At 40.6% G+C, this 13,578-nt stretch overlaps 1 protein-coding gene across 1 annotated transcript in view; it reads left to right on the top strand.

The window, feature by feature from the left end:
* Positions 1 to 13,578, top strand: part of pug (pug C-1-tetrahydrofolate synthase, cytoplasmic) — a 77,647-nt gene that overhangs the window by 52,367 nt on the left and 11,702 nt on the right. The window contains exons 15-16 of the mRNA XM_083137918.1: positions 10,088 to 10,236; positions 12,156 to 12,259. Coding sequence (XP_082994044.1) covers positions 10,088 to 10,236; positions 12,156 to 12,259 — 253 coding nt within the window. The remainder of the gene's footprint in view (positions 1 to 10,087; positions 10,237 to 12,155; positions 12,260 to 13,578) is intronic.

Genomic DNA, 13,578 nt, shown 5'->3' with positions numbered 1-13,578 from the left:
TTGGAGTGCTGGAATCCACGCAGGAATCGACGCTGGCCTCTTTCGGTGCCAAGTTGCAAGAACTCAACGAAAACTACAAGCAGTTGAACGTGGAAGTGAAAATCAAACCGTCATTTTCTGCCGTAACGGATACCATAGTCGAGCATTTTTGCTGCCCATCGAAAATAAACTCGGACACGTTCACAGTAATCTGCTCGGCGTCGACACTAAATTCGCCAAATTGTTCACCTTGCAAGCCATCGAAATCAACAGCGTACCCAATCAACAGAGAATCTCCACGTTCGTCGAAGGTAACAAACTGTACATGTTGCATCCTTATCATCCGTACTACAAGTTTCTCCTCGATGGCACGATTCAGGTAAACGAATTTTCGTACTGGTCTCACGGCAGAAAACCTAGCGTTCCCACCATGACGTTGATATCGAATCGTGGTGTCCAGAAAGCAGGAAACATTCCTCTGGCACGTTGGAACGAAACGCGCAACATATATGAAATACACGAAGACGAAGACCTTACCGTTTTCGACGTGAGTGCCGGCGATAAGCTGATCGTTCAAAACACGAGCGAGGTGCCACCCTCTTTGAATCCCATCACGCTGGTGCTTCTCTTGAAACGTAATCTCTCTAAAAAAAAAAAAAAAAAAAAAAAAAAATGTCTAGGCAAGCCATCGTCCAAGAATTGCATAAACCTGCACGCCGCAACTACGAACGTTTGGCGGTGGTAACCAAGGGCATCGATGACCTCTGGGAAAGCGACCTCGTCGAGATGAGTAGCGGCAAGTTAAAAAACGTACATAAATTGAACAAGGGCAACAAGTACCTCCTCACCGTCATAGACACGTTTTTGAAATTCGCATGGGCTCTACCTTTGAAGGCGAAAACAGGAACGTGCGTCACGGAAGCATTCAAGACAATTTTTCGCGAAAGCGGCGGCAGACGACCTCAATTTCTGCACACGGACAAGGGGAACGAATTTTACAATGCCGTATTCCAAAAGTTTATTCGGAAACACGACGTTCGACATTACTCGACCTTCAGTGACGTCAAGGCCAGCATCGTGGAAAGATTCAATCGCACTCTGAAATCGCGCATGTGGTCACGCTTTACGCTTCAGGGAAGCTACAAGTGGGTCACCATTCTTCAGGAACTCGTTAACGCCTATAATCACACGGTGCACGGAACGATAGGCATGAAGCCAGCTGACGTTACCAAGTCCGACGAGCAACGTTCAATTTCTACCGTTTACTGTCCAAAGTACACACCCACGACAAAAAAAGCTAAATACGAAATTGGAGACCAGGTGAGGGTTAGTAAATTGAAGCGAACGTTCGACAGGGGTTTCACACGAAACTGGAGCACGGAACTTTTTACCGTGGTTCGAGTTCTACCCGGGAACCGTCACACGTATATAATAAAGGACAGTGGCGGTGAAATTTTATTGGGGCGCTTCTACGAGGAGGAACTCTCTAAAACTAAATACCCCGACACGTACCTCATCGAGAAAGTTTTGCGCAAGAGAGGTGACAAACTTTTGGTGAAATGGTTGGGACTTCCGGAAACGAGTTGGATCGATTCAAACGAAGTGATTCTATGAGTACGTGGAATGTCGTGAAACGTCTACCTGATTCGGAAAATCAAACTAAGAAAAGGAACGGCGAATTGCTCCCCGACAGCATACGGTGTCTGATCGTAGGACCTTCGGGGTGCGGAAAGACGACACTGCTCATTGATAATTTTATCCTCTCACCCAATTGGTTAGACTGGGAAAACAGACACCTCTACGTATTTTCGAAAAGTCTCGAACAAGCGAAATACCAGCAACTTATGAAACTGTACGAGGGACTGGGCATTGCAACTTTCGCAACTGAAATTATTCCACTGGACGATTGTCTCGAGAATTCCGTTGTGGTGTTCGACGACATGATCTTGGAAAATCAAAACGAGATTCGTAATTTTTTCACTCGAGGACGTCACAAAGGATTGGATTGTTTCTACCTGGCACAAACTTTTTCCAAGGTTCCGAAACAACTGCTACGCGATAATGCTAATTTCATATGTTTGTTTCGACAAGACCACACCAATTTAAAACACGCACACGATGATTACGTAGGGGCTGACATAAATTACAATATATTTTCTAAATTCTGCTCCCACTGTTGGAACAGTGACGGTTTCGGATTCGTGACCATCGACATGACTCGAAAAGCAAACCATGGAAAATATAGAAATAAAATAAACGTTTATCTACACGTCTCAAAGGCTAACAAGAGGACGATTTCAGATTTGCAACAAGAAGAAAAAAAACAAAAAAAATCAAAAGTCGAGAAACTAAAAAATAAAATTTGAAAAAACGTTATTTTTTTTTCAAACGTCTGACAAGCATATATAAAATAACCATTACACCAAAAAGTGAGTGTTAGAAAAAGTGGATAGTCTCAAGCGGGTGACAGCAGAAAACTACGAGAACCGAACGTATAGGCTGAGAATTCGACGTTTCAAAAACGTTTCAACGTATATAGAAAAATGTCAAAACGTCAATTTCAAGAAGACGAAAATCTCAAGTTGCGGGAATACCTCGCGAAGCGCTTCAAAGGTTGGAAATCCGAGAATCGCGGATCCTACGAAGAGAAGAAACGTCAGGATCAACCTGTGATCGACGCCATCAGCGGTCTAGGTAAAGAAATTAAAAGTGTCACGGAACAAAATAAAAATTTGATCAACGAACTCGTACCGCTCGCAGCTAAAAGTTACACCGTACCCACGCCCATTTCGAGCATTCCTTCGACGCCGTTCGAACTGAAGGACGTACCGGCACGACGTCGAGCCATAGGTAGCACGTCTTCGGATAAGATCGAGTTGGGACCTTTGGCACGAGACTACCTGAGCACGGGGAAGTTCGACAAGGACGAAGTGTTCGGATTGTATCCAAGCATGGAGAGCAACGAAGGCGGCGGTGTGGTGTGGAAGATTGGAAAATCGAAAGTCACCTTCGAAGGCAACGACATTAAAGTTAATTTAGGCAACAAGGATAGTTGGACCAGGTATCCGGGTACGGTGGGACTGTGGGAACTCGTTGCAAAAAAGCAGCCGAAATATTACACCGACGAAGATTACCAGAGTTACAAGGAAATTTTAATCATGACGGATGCCTTGTACCAGAACAACGACGCCTCGCAGAATAGGGTGAAATCGAGCAGCGGCGAGAAGTACAGGAATCTCATCAAACCGATTTGGAACCAGGTCAAAACAGGCAGCGGCGTCAAACGCTACAACACGTTACCCAAAGAATTCGTTTTGGTGGACGACGTGAGGAAGCTCGTGGACCGATTGTTGGTGATAGCCGGCGAAGAGAATGCAGGCAATCGTAATTTCTACAACGAGAAGGTTGGCATCATGGACATGATCAGCACGAAACTTTCCAACTTCATCGTGAACGACGACAAGGGTATAGGTTACCTCATCAAAATTATCAACACGCTGCCTCCGAGATTCTGGAACGTGGCCGAAGGAAAGGGACTCGTAAACGACATCATCAACAAGTTACCTTTCGAGATGCATTTACCTGGCTACCAGTACTGCGGACCGGGTACCAAACTCGAGAAAAGATTGGAGAGAGGAGACAAGGGTGTGAATCCGTTGGACGCCGCATGCAAAGATCACGACATCGCTTACAACAACACGCAGACGGATCTGGATGCACGTCACGAAGCAGACAGAAAGTTAGAGCACGCAGCTTTCGAAAGATTCGTCAGGAGAGACGCATCGCTGGGTGAACGGGTTGCCGCACTGGGCACCACCATCGTCATGAACACGAAACAAAAATTTGGGTGGGGTGTATAAATAAATAACATACAGTAAAAAACAGCATGGCTTGCATAACTGATTTGCCGCACAAACTGCTTAGAAAAATATTCAAACAGGCAGTAAACTGAGATTGTGAGGATATAGGGAAACTTTTGATCATAGCTAAAATGACGAATCCCATGTGAAATGGCTGTCAAGGACCGTCTTCGGGAGATCAGTGGAATGAGGTGTGGCGATCTCGATACTCTTCTTTCGGCCGCAGGGGAAAAATTAAACAAGAGAATGGACGAACTGCACGAGGCGAGGCAGGGAAGAAAACGATACACGGATGATTGGCGCAAGTCTAAACAGGAAACTGAAGATATTATTACGCACATCATCGCGTTGTCGGAAGCACGGACTTTCTTCCTCCGTGAAAAATAATAATAATAATAATAATAATATACATGTCAAAAAAATGTACAAGTCAAAAAAAAACTTGATATATAAATAACACACATCGTGAAAAAAAAATAATCTTCGGTATATATAAATAACACACATTGTGAAAAAATTAAATTTCTATAACACTCTGAAATTTTTCTCCTTCGATATGACTGAAAAAAAAATGAGTGATCTTCAAGCATTAAAACAAATGCTAAATTTGTCAGTCGAGTATGTAAAAATTCAGTAATTGGAAGTCGGCAAACCTTACACGATAACTTCCGGTTCAATTGTTTCTACCCAGTATGGTCCCAAGGTGCGTCTGTTGCTCGACGGACAATACAGTCTATTTTTACCAGATCGATACGCTAACATGTTATCCGACGAGAAGCTAGCTATTTTAATCGAGAACAAAACTCGAATCGTGTACAAGGGAACAAACGAACTTCTTGGTAAGAAAACAAAGCACGTAATAGAATTTGTGTAACGACTGCGCGGAGTATATATAAAATAACATACCTTGAAAAAAAAATTACACGAAACAAAAAAAAAATCTCAGAACATTTATATATAAATAACATACCTTGAAAAAAAAATTACACGAAACAAAAAAAAATCTCAGAACATTTATATATAAATAACATACCGTGAAAAAAAATTACACGAAACAAAAAAAAATCGCAGAACATTTATATAAATAACATACCGTGAAAAAAAAATATATAGAGCATCAACATGAAGCCCAAGGGTGTCGTGTACCAGATACCATACTCCAATCTTAAAAATCTAGGTGCCCTCGATGGGTTACTCACCAAGAAACAACGCGAGAAGAAACGTTTGTGTAACGACTGCGAGGCCGTGAAAAAAAATCTCAGAACATTTATATATAAATAACATACCGTAAAAAACTATACGAGAAAAATCTCAGAATATATATATAAATAACATACCGTAAAAATAACACATAGAGCATCAACATGAAGCCCAAGGGTGTCGTGTACCAGATACCATACTCCAATCTTAAAAATCTAGGTGCCCTCGATGGGTTACTCACCAAGAAACAACGCGAGAAGAAACGTTCTTGCTTGTCGAAAGGACACGGAATGATATTACTTCTCAGCACTCCACAATTGAGACGCTTGCAGCGTTCGCGGAAACAGCAAAAGATCGGAGGTTTCATATTCAGCATCCCGGCCATCCTTGCGGCTTTGGGTGCCGTTGGAAGTTTGGCCGGCGGAAGTGCCACCATCGCGAAAACCGTCATCGACTCGAAGAAGAACAAGGCGGAATTGGAAGAACAGAAACGTCACAACCTGGCCATGGAGAAGAAAGGGGGGAAGGGCGTAATGAAAAAGTTTAAAAAAAAGAAACAGCAGCACTCACCAACCGAGACATTGAATCTCTGATCGAACCATTTCGAATCAAACACTTCAGAGGAGTTTTCATGTCCGACTCGTTACCTTCAACCGTTAAAAGAAGAGAATGCGGCGTAGTCAACTTGGACGGTCAAGAAAATCCAGGCACGCATTGGATATGTTACCACAAAAACGACGACAACAAAGCATTCGTTTTCGATTCTTTCGGAGGTGTTCCACCTACAAATTTAGTTCATTATCTGAAAACGAACAATCCTATATACTACAACGACGAACGAATTCAAAATTTCGGAGACGAGAACTGCGGTCATCTCTGCCTCTCCATGCTCGCGTTTCTCTCTAAAATAAATAAGCCTACGATCAAAGATTTCCAGAAAGCATTGTGGAATCTGAAACAGCATTACTAGGATGGGCGTGTTCCATCTCACGAGCGAATCTTCGATCTTGAAACTCACGCTGCACGTCGACATCGTCTATCCTAAATCCGTAGCTCTGCGTGCATTCTACAGCATGTACCTCATACCTAACGTCACGCAGCACAACAACAAAATTAGCGTCGGAAGCGAACATATCGTCGTCACGCCAGGCCAATACAATCTTTCTACTTTGCAAGCTCAATTACCCAAAGGCACGTATCTTTCTCAAAATTCGGTCACGCATAGAGTGGAAATCGTGTCGGCGACGGAGACCGTGGACCTGGGCACCATGGGAGAACTTTTAGGTTTCGAGAACGACACAAAACTCGAAGCTGGCATCAAGCACGTAGCAACCAACATTCCTAAATTCTTGGCCATAGAGACTCTGAACGTACACTGCAACGTAGCGGAAGGCATGATCACGAAATCCTCGGACGGGGGGTTGCTGGGAAGTCACAAGCAGACGGGAATCATAGCCACTTTCAAACCAAGTTCCATGTTCATGGAACCGATCATCTACACACCCTCTTCGCCGATCTATTTTCCAGTATGTCGCAACCGCATAGACGACATAGAGTTGGTGGTGACGAACGAGAAAGGAGACGTAGTGGATTTCGCAGGTGCAACGACCACTGCCATCCTGGAGATCAACGTATAATAAATAACCATACACATCATGGAGCAAATCGAAAGTTACGAGTTGCAATCTTTTCCTCCCAACCGTCGCACGTTCGCCAATTTGAACGAAGCGAACAGGGAGATCGAATACGACGTGGACGTAGGGGACGGGTTCGTTCATCCTCACAGAGCGGACCTCTACCTTCAATTCGACGTGGTGAAGAAAGAAAGCGGAGACGCGTTTCCCGCAGCAGCAAATTTGATACTCGTGGACAACTTCGTTCCTCACCTGTTCTCGCAGGTGGAGGTGAGGAAACACAACACCATCATCGACAGAATCGATTATCCAGGCATCACGTCGACGGCAGTGGGAACATTGAAATTATCCAAAACGGACGCAGCATACTATCAAGCGGGAGGATTCGAAGCGGGGACCAAAATATCGACGAGAAGTCACACGGTGCTCTTTCCCATGCGTCTGCTGCCGGGATTCTTCTCGGACTTCCTACATGTGGAAGGGAGGACTGAGAGTCAGCTTTCGAAGAGCTGCCAACGATAACGACGCACTGATGCGATACACCAACTTGAACGCAGACGGCACGCCGATAGCCAACACTTTACCCGAATCAGCCAAGTGCGTCATCTGGAGCATGGAGTTGAGAATGCCGATCGTGGAATACGAAACGAACTACGCCCTCAAGTACAAAGCGGAGATCTTGAAAAGTCCGCAGGTACCGATTCACTTTCACGGTTACCAGTGCGTGCAGAAGATGGCGTCGGGAAGTCACATGGAATTCGACGTGACGACTCAGTTCAACAACATACAGTTCGACATGCCAGATTTCGTCGTAGTGCTCTTTCAGACCGGGAGGGACAACAATCAGGAAAAAGATTCCAGCAAGTTCGACGACTGCAAGATCAAAAACGTTTATCTCAAGAATGGTAGGAACGAAGTGTTCCCGCGCGAGAATTACAACCTCGACATGACCAAAGACGATTACCTCAAACTTTACGAAGCGTTCTCGGATTACAAACGCGTGACCGAGGGAAGCGTGGACATGTATTACACGCCCAGCGTTTTTAAGCACGGAGACCCATGACCGTCATCAACACATCTAAGAGAAAGCAGGTCGTGGTCAACGATCGCACCAACATCAAGGTCGTCTGCGAGTTCAACAGTCCATTGCCCGAGGATACTCTATGCAGTGTCATCCTGGTCGCAGAGAAGTCCTTCGCCTACGACGTGAAGAACGAGAGGGTCACAGAGCAGTTTTAACAGGTTTAACATCTTTTCTTGCACAATAAGGAATTTTAGTACTAGCACAATCAGTTACAATGGCACAATACGAATTTCACTAGTTCAGATCGGTTACAATATCAATTTCATCAGTTATCAGTTACAATATCTTTTTTTTTCATCAGTTTTTGCACTATAGCACGAGACAATCAGAATTTGCACAAAATTTTTATTGTTTTTACACGAGAAAATTAACAATAAAATTCTTTTTTTTTTTTTATCGTTTCAGATGCTGTCGAACATCAAAAATATATACACATACACACACTAGAAAAAAAAAGCATGCAACTTTATTTGTAACACACACATATTCTCCATCTTCATCAAGAAAATATTATAATAAACATAATTTTTATCTATCTCACAATAAAACTCTATATCCAAAAAAAAATTACAACATCAAAATAACACTAGAGTCGTTAGTACACGTTGCATGCATTACGGAGGTCCTCTGTAGAGTTTCATGGAAGTTTGAGAAAAAAAAAAAAAAACACGTGAAACTCTATAGAGGTGTGGTAATCTATAACCGCAGCCGTTAGAGAACCTTTACTTTATTGGTTGGGCACCACGCACCCCTGGCGAGGTTATAGGGGCCAGGGATCCTAAAAAAAACAAACAATTATTATTGTTTGTTTGCGTCACAATACGGAAATAATGAGAGGCACGCGCGCGCGTGTGTGGCACATCGTTCCCCCGAGAGAGGTTTACAAAGGTCACGATATATAAACATTGGTCCCGGACTTGGAAAATTACGATAAGGTGCACTCATCCTTCAAAGGATGAGAGGATGAGAGAGTGAATTTCACTCATCACTGCTTTTCTACGCTGTGAAACATCGTCAGCGCAATAAATGAGGCGCGGAAAGTGGAGAGAAAGTGAGTTTTTCAGGTTTTGGTGGTCGTTTGGTCAAAAAATCAGAGTTGCGGTCAAACATACATTTACTATCTACTACTACTTAACTTAATAAACTTAATAACTGATAACTACATAAGTGTAAATGAGGGAAACATTTTGTTTGTGTGTGATAAATGTAGTTTTTAAAATCAAATTTAGTGTTGTATTCATCATTTTAACACTGATATGCCATTTTATATACTGCTTTTGATCCCGAAATGCACTGATGCAATGTTATTGGCATTAGAAAGTAACAGTTAAAATTCATTCAACAATGCCGGTGTATATTTTTCTGAAATTTGGGTATATCATGGGGTTTGTAAAATTCCATGGGACACTTTTGTGGTCTAATTATTAGAGGCACATATTTTTGGTAAATAGAAAGTAAAATTTCAGTACAAAAACAGTGTCAGTTTCAGGTTCAAAAGCGGTAAATAAAATGAAATGTCGCTGTTATAGTGGTGAAAAAGCGGTATATAAAATGACATTTTGGTTTTAAAAATGTGAATATAATCCCAAATTTGATTTCAAAATTGCACTATTACACAATATAAACATATCCCTTCTAATAGCACATTAAATCATTACCAGAATATTAAGATTATTCCTGTATAAAGAGGTCCATTTTTGCTTCTCAAACGTTTGCAGCAGAATTTTCCGTGAATTGCATAACGCACAGGATACTTCAGACTTCAGAATGGTTGCGTTGGTATATAAACGGTAAATTTCGTGTTTAAGAATATATTTCGCATTTTGCAGTTCATTTCACATTATTTCGTGACAAAACAAGGTAGGAAAATGCACCTCACACCTTTCAGAAACATTAAAAATTAACATTAGTGTGTGTTATTTCGCATTTCGTGTTTCCGTCAAAAAAGAAATATGCATGCCTCTACTAATTATCCTGGAAATTATGCAAAATTCAAAGTTTTCATTACTGTTGGAGATGTCAGAAATTGGGTTTTGTGGTTAAATGACAGCTCTGTTAATATTCCATGTAATTCATGAATAATGTCAAGTAAAAGTCTGGCAAATTTATACATATAGTCGCTGTGGGATACCTGCATATTAATATAAATCAGTATTTTCAACAACTTTTGATTGTTAAAGTTTTGAAGCCTCTGTATCGGTGAGAATCTGGAATAGTATTTACATCTGTGTCAGTATTGTTTCAAAAGCCTTAGTAAGTTCTTATGAAACTATTTTTAAATGTTTTGAATTTTGTGTGCATATAATATGTTTCCTTATCTTTAATTTAAGGTATGGAAAAATTCTTGAACATCAAGTGCCGAAGCTCAGGATTGGTTCCTAATGCTGTAGTCTTGGTTACTTCTGTAAGGGCACTAAAAATGCATGGAGGTGGCCCTAAAGTGACCCCAGGAACACCCTTAAAACCAGAATACACACAGGTAATTTGATTAACTGTGTACCTGAGAGGGCATAGGTGGATAGATAATGAATCTAAATCATGCATCCATGGTTGTCAAATGTGTGTTTATTTGTTGTTTATAAATGAAGGAACTCTTCCTTAAGTTCTCCTCCTCAGAATCTTCTGAAGCCTGTTCAAAGCAACCAATTGTGGCTAAACTTGGTGTAGAGGGTACCATGTGGAAGAAAGTGATGATGAAAAAAAAAAGTTTAAATTTTCACCATCAGGTGGAAATGTGGCACTGAAATCTGGTGTACATTGAACAACATCGTGCTGTTGAATCATTGATCATTAGAGGCATGCATATTTTGTTTTTGACGAAAACACAAAATCTGAAATAACATATTGTAATGTTAATTTTTCAGTTTTTGAAAGGTGTGAGGTGCATTTTCCTACCTTGTTTTGTCACGAAAAATGTGAAATGAACTGCAAAATGTGAGATAGACTCTTAAACACGAAATTTACCGTTTATATACCGACGCGACACTTTCTAAAGTCTGAAGTATCCTGTGAGTTATGCAATTCACAGAAAATTCATTAATTCTGCTATAAATATTTGAGAAGCAAAAATGGACCCCTTTACACAGGAATAAACTTAATACTCTGGTAACTACACAAATGTGCTATTAGAAGGGATAAGTTTATTTTGTGTAATAAGTGCAGTTTTAAATCAAATTTAGGATTATATTTACAATTTTAAATCCAAAATGTCATCTTATATAGCACTTTTGATGTGATTATTCACCGCTATAACACCAACATTTTATTTTATTTACCGCTTTTGAACCCGAAATCGACTCTTGTTTTTGTACCGAAATTTTGCTTATTTTCCAAAAATATGTGCCTCTATTAATTCACAATATTTCAAGTGTAAAGTAATATGTAGGTGTACTTTCAACAAATAACTTATCTAATCTAACTTGGAAAGAATGCATTTTAATCTTCTTCGTCACGTGCTGCAAGGAAGTAAAATCTAACTCGGAGCCGAGAAAATTTCCAGGAATGAAGGTAATAAAAAACTCAGTATCAGCATATAAGACACACCCTGTTTTTCAGACCTATTTTTAAAAGGAAAAAGTGCATCTTATATGCAAATACGGTAATTGTATTCATTGTGTGGCATGGTAAACATGATTAAAGATTTGTGTAGGTCAGTGGTTCCCCAACTTTTTCATTTCACGGTGCCTTTAGTGTTTCAAGATCTTTCTGCAGTGTCCAAGTCAGAATTTAGGCCTATCTAACACTTGCAACACTCAGTTAGTGTGGTTAGGTTGCTTGCCTTATGTTTAAAAGAAACACACATTTCAAATTCAGAAACATTTTATATGTAAAAAGTAATAAATAAGCACATATTTGGAACAATAATATCATTGAATCAATAAATATTGGAACATTTCACGGCACCCTTGTAAGCTACCCCGGTGCACACTTTGGGAACTACTGATGTAAGTGAAGTTTTGTGTAAATATCAGATGTTATCTGCAAAAGCAATTGCAATGCTCAGTTAAAATAAAGATCAGAATTCAGACATTTCAATTGACCTTTCACTAATGTAATTAGATATTAGTTAAGGAACAAGTTATTCAAACATGTCAACCTATAATGTTAACAACAAGACAGGAGTTTTAATCTTAGGTCTAATTGTGTTGATGATATACATGTGGCGTAACAGTTACAGTGAAATCTCGATTTTATGTTCCTGGATTTTACATTTTCCTATATTTTAATTTTTTTCACCTGGGTCCCCTAAAAAACATAAAATTGAGGTTTCACTGTATGTTCAGTTTTAATGCATGTGCATGAAAAACATTTATAAATTTATCTGATTTTTAACACACATGCCTTTTAAGTGTTTTCATAAATTGTCGTGACTAATAAAAGACCATTCATTACTTATAGGAAAATCTTGAGTTGTTAGAAAAGGGGCTACCAAATTTGGTGCGACACATCAATAATGGCATTATGTTTGGTCTACCAGTAGTTGTTGCTGTTAATACCTTTGCGTAAGTACTTTATTTATAACTTCTACAACCCTTGGTTAATAAGTTGGTCATTTAATCACCATTCATTTTTTATTAAAAAATCTATAAAGTTTATATGAATATGAATACTATTATGCACGTGAGGGTACATACAGATAAGTTTGTAGAGGGTTACTTTACTTTACACTAGAGATGTGATGCATGAAGCGGCATGTCGGAACTGGTATCGCAAGCAGTAAATTTCCAGTATTTAATCTAATTTCAATATGTAATTATCAGGGAATGGATGTACATGTAAACCCGCTTTCAAATGTTAAGTACGTGATGGTAAAATCAACAAAAATGGAAAAGTACAGCTTTCATTAACACAAAATTGCACATGAAGGTAGCAAATGTGTTTATGCATTAAAGAAAACAAGGATTGTGTACAGAGATAAAAAAAAAAAAAAACTTTTCGTAAGTTATATGATGTCACATTTGGGTCATTAACATAATGATGTTTAAAGGCAAACAAACCAAACAAAACTTAACGGTAATATGGTATGTGACCACCCCAGACCTTCACACAAACTTTACAACGATTTTCCATGCTTTCAATGAGGTGAGCAACCATCGCAGATGCAAGCAATGGCCATTCCTCCATTAGGGCAGTTTCCAACTTTCTGAGACTTGCTGGAGGAGGTAAACGTGCAGACACAGCATGCCCGAGGGCATTCCAAAGGTTTTTAATGGGATTAAGGTCAGGGGAATACGCCGACCACTCCATACGAGAAATGCCCTCACTTTCCAGGTACTCATCAACGATGTTGGCTTGATGGGGACGGCATTATCGTCCATAAGGAGGAAATCAGGACCAACTGCGGCAGCGTAGAATCTCGCAATGGGGTCTAGGGCTTCATCCCGATACCCCGCAGCTGTCACAGAACCACCATTAAAGATGTGCAGCTCGGTGCGATATCCCATTGAAATCCCAGCCCACACCATGACGCTGCCACATCTCTATGCGTGATGTTCGATGATGTTCTTGGCCTGATTGCATGTGCCTCGTTCTCTCCAGACCTACACGCTTATCATCTGATTCCACGGCAAATCTGGACTCTTCCATGAACAGGACGTTGCACCAATCTGAGACAGTCCAATTGACATGTTGACGACATGTCTTGCTCCTCGGGCTTGGATGGTTAGTGCAACACAAACACGTGGTACTCAGGCGTACAATCCCTTCATGTGGAGCCTTCAGCACACAGTAGGCTACTGGCAGATATTGTCTTACCAAGTGGTGCTGCAACCATAGATGTAACAGTTGTGGAGGTCACTCGTCGATTCCGCTTGGCTACTAT

Source organism: Lepisma saccharinum, chromosome 16 (genome assembly GCF_977018435.1).
Source record: "Lepisma saccharinum chromosome 16, izLepSacc3.1, whole genome shotgun sequence".
Classification (NCBI taxonomy): Eukaryota; Metazoa; Arthropoda; class Insecta; order Zygentoma; family Lepismatidae; genus Lepisma; species Lepisma saccharinum.
The sequence above is the reverse complement of the archived record's forward strand: the minus strand, read 5'-3'. Positions and strand labels throughout refer to the sequence as shown.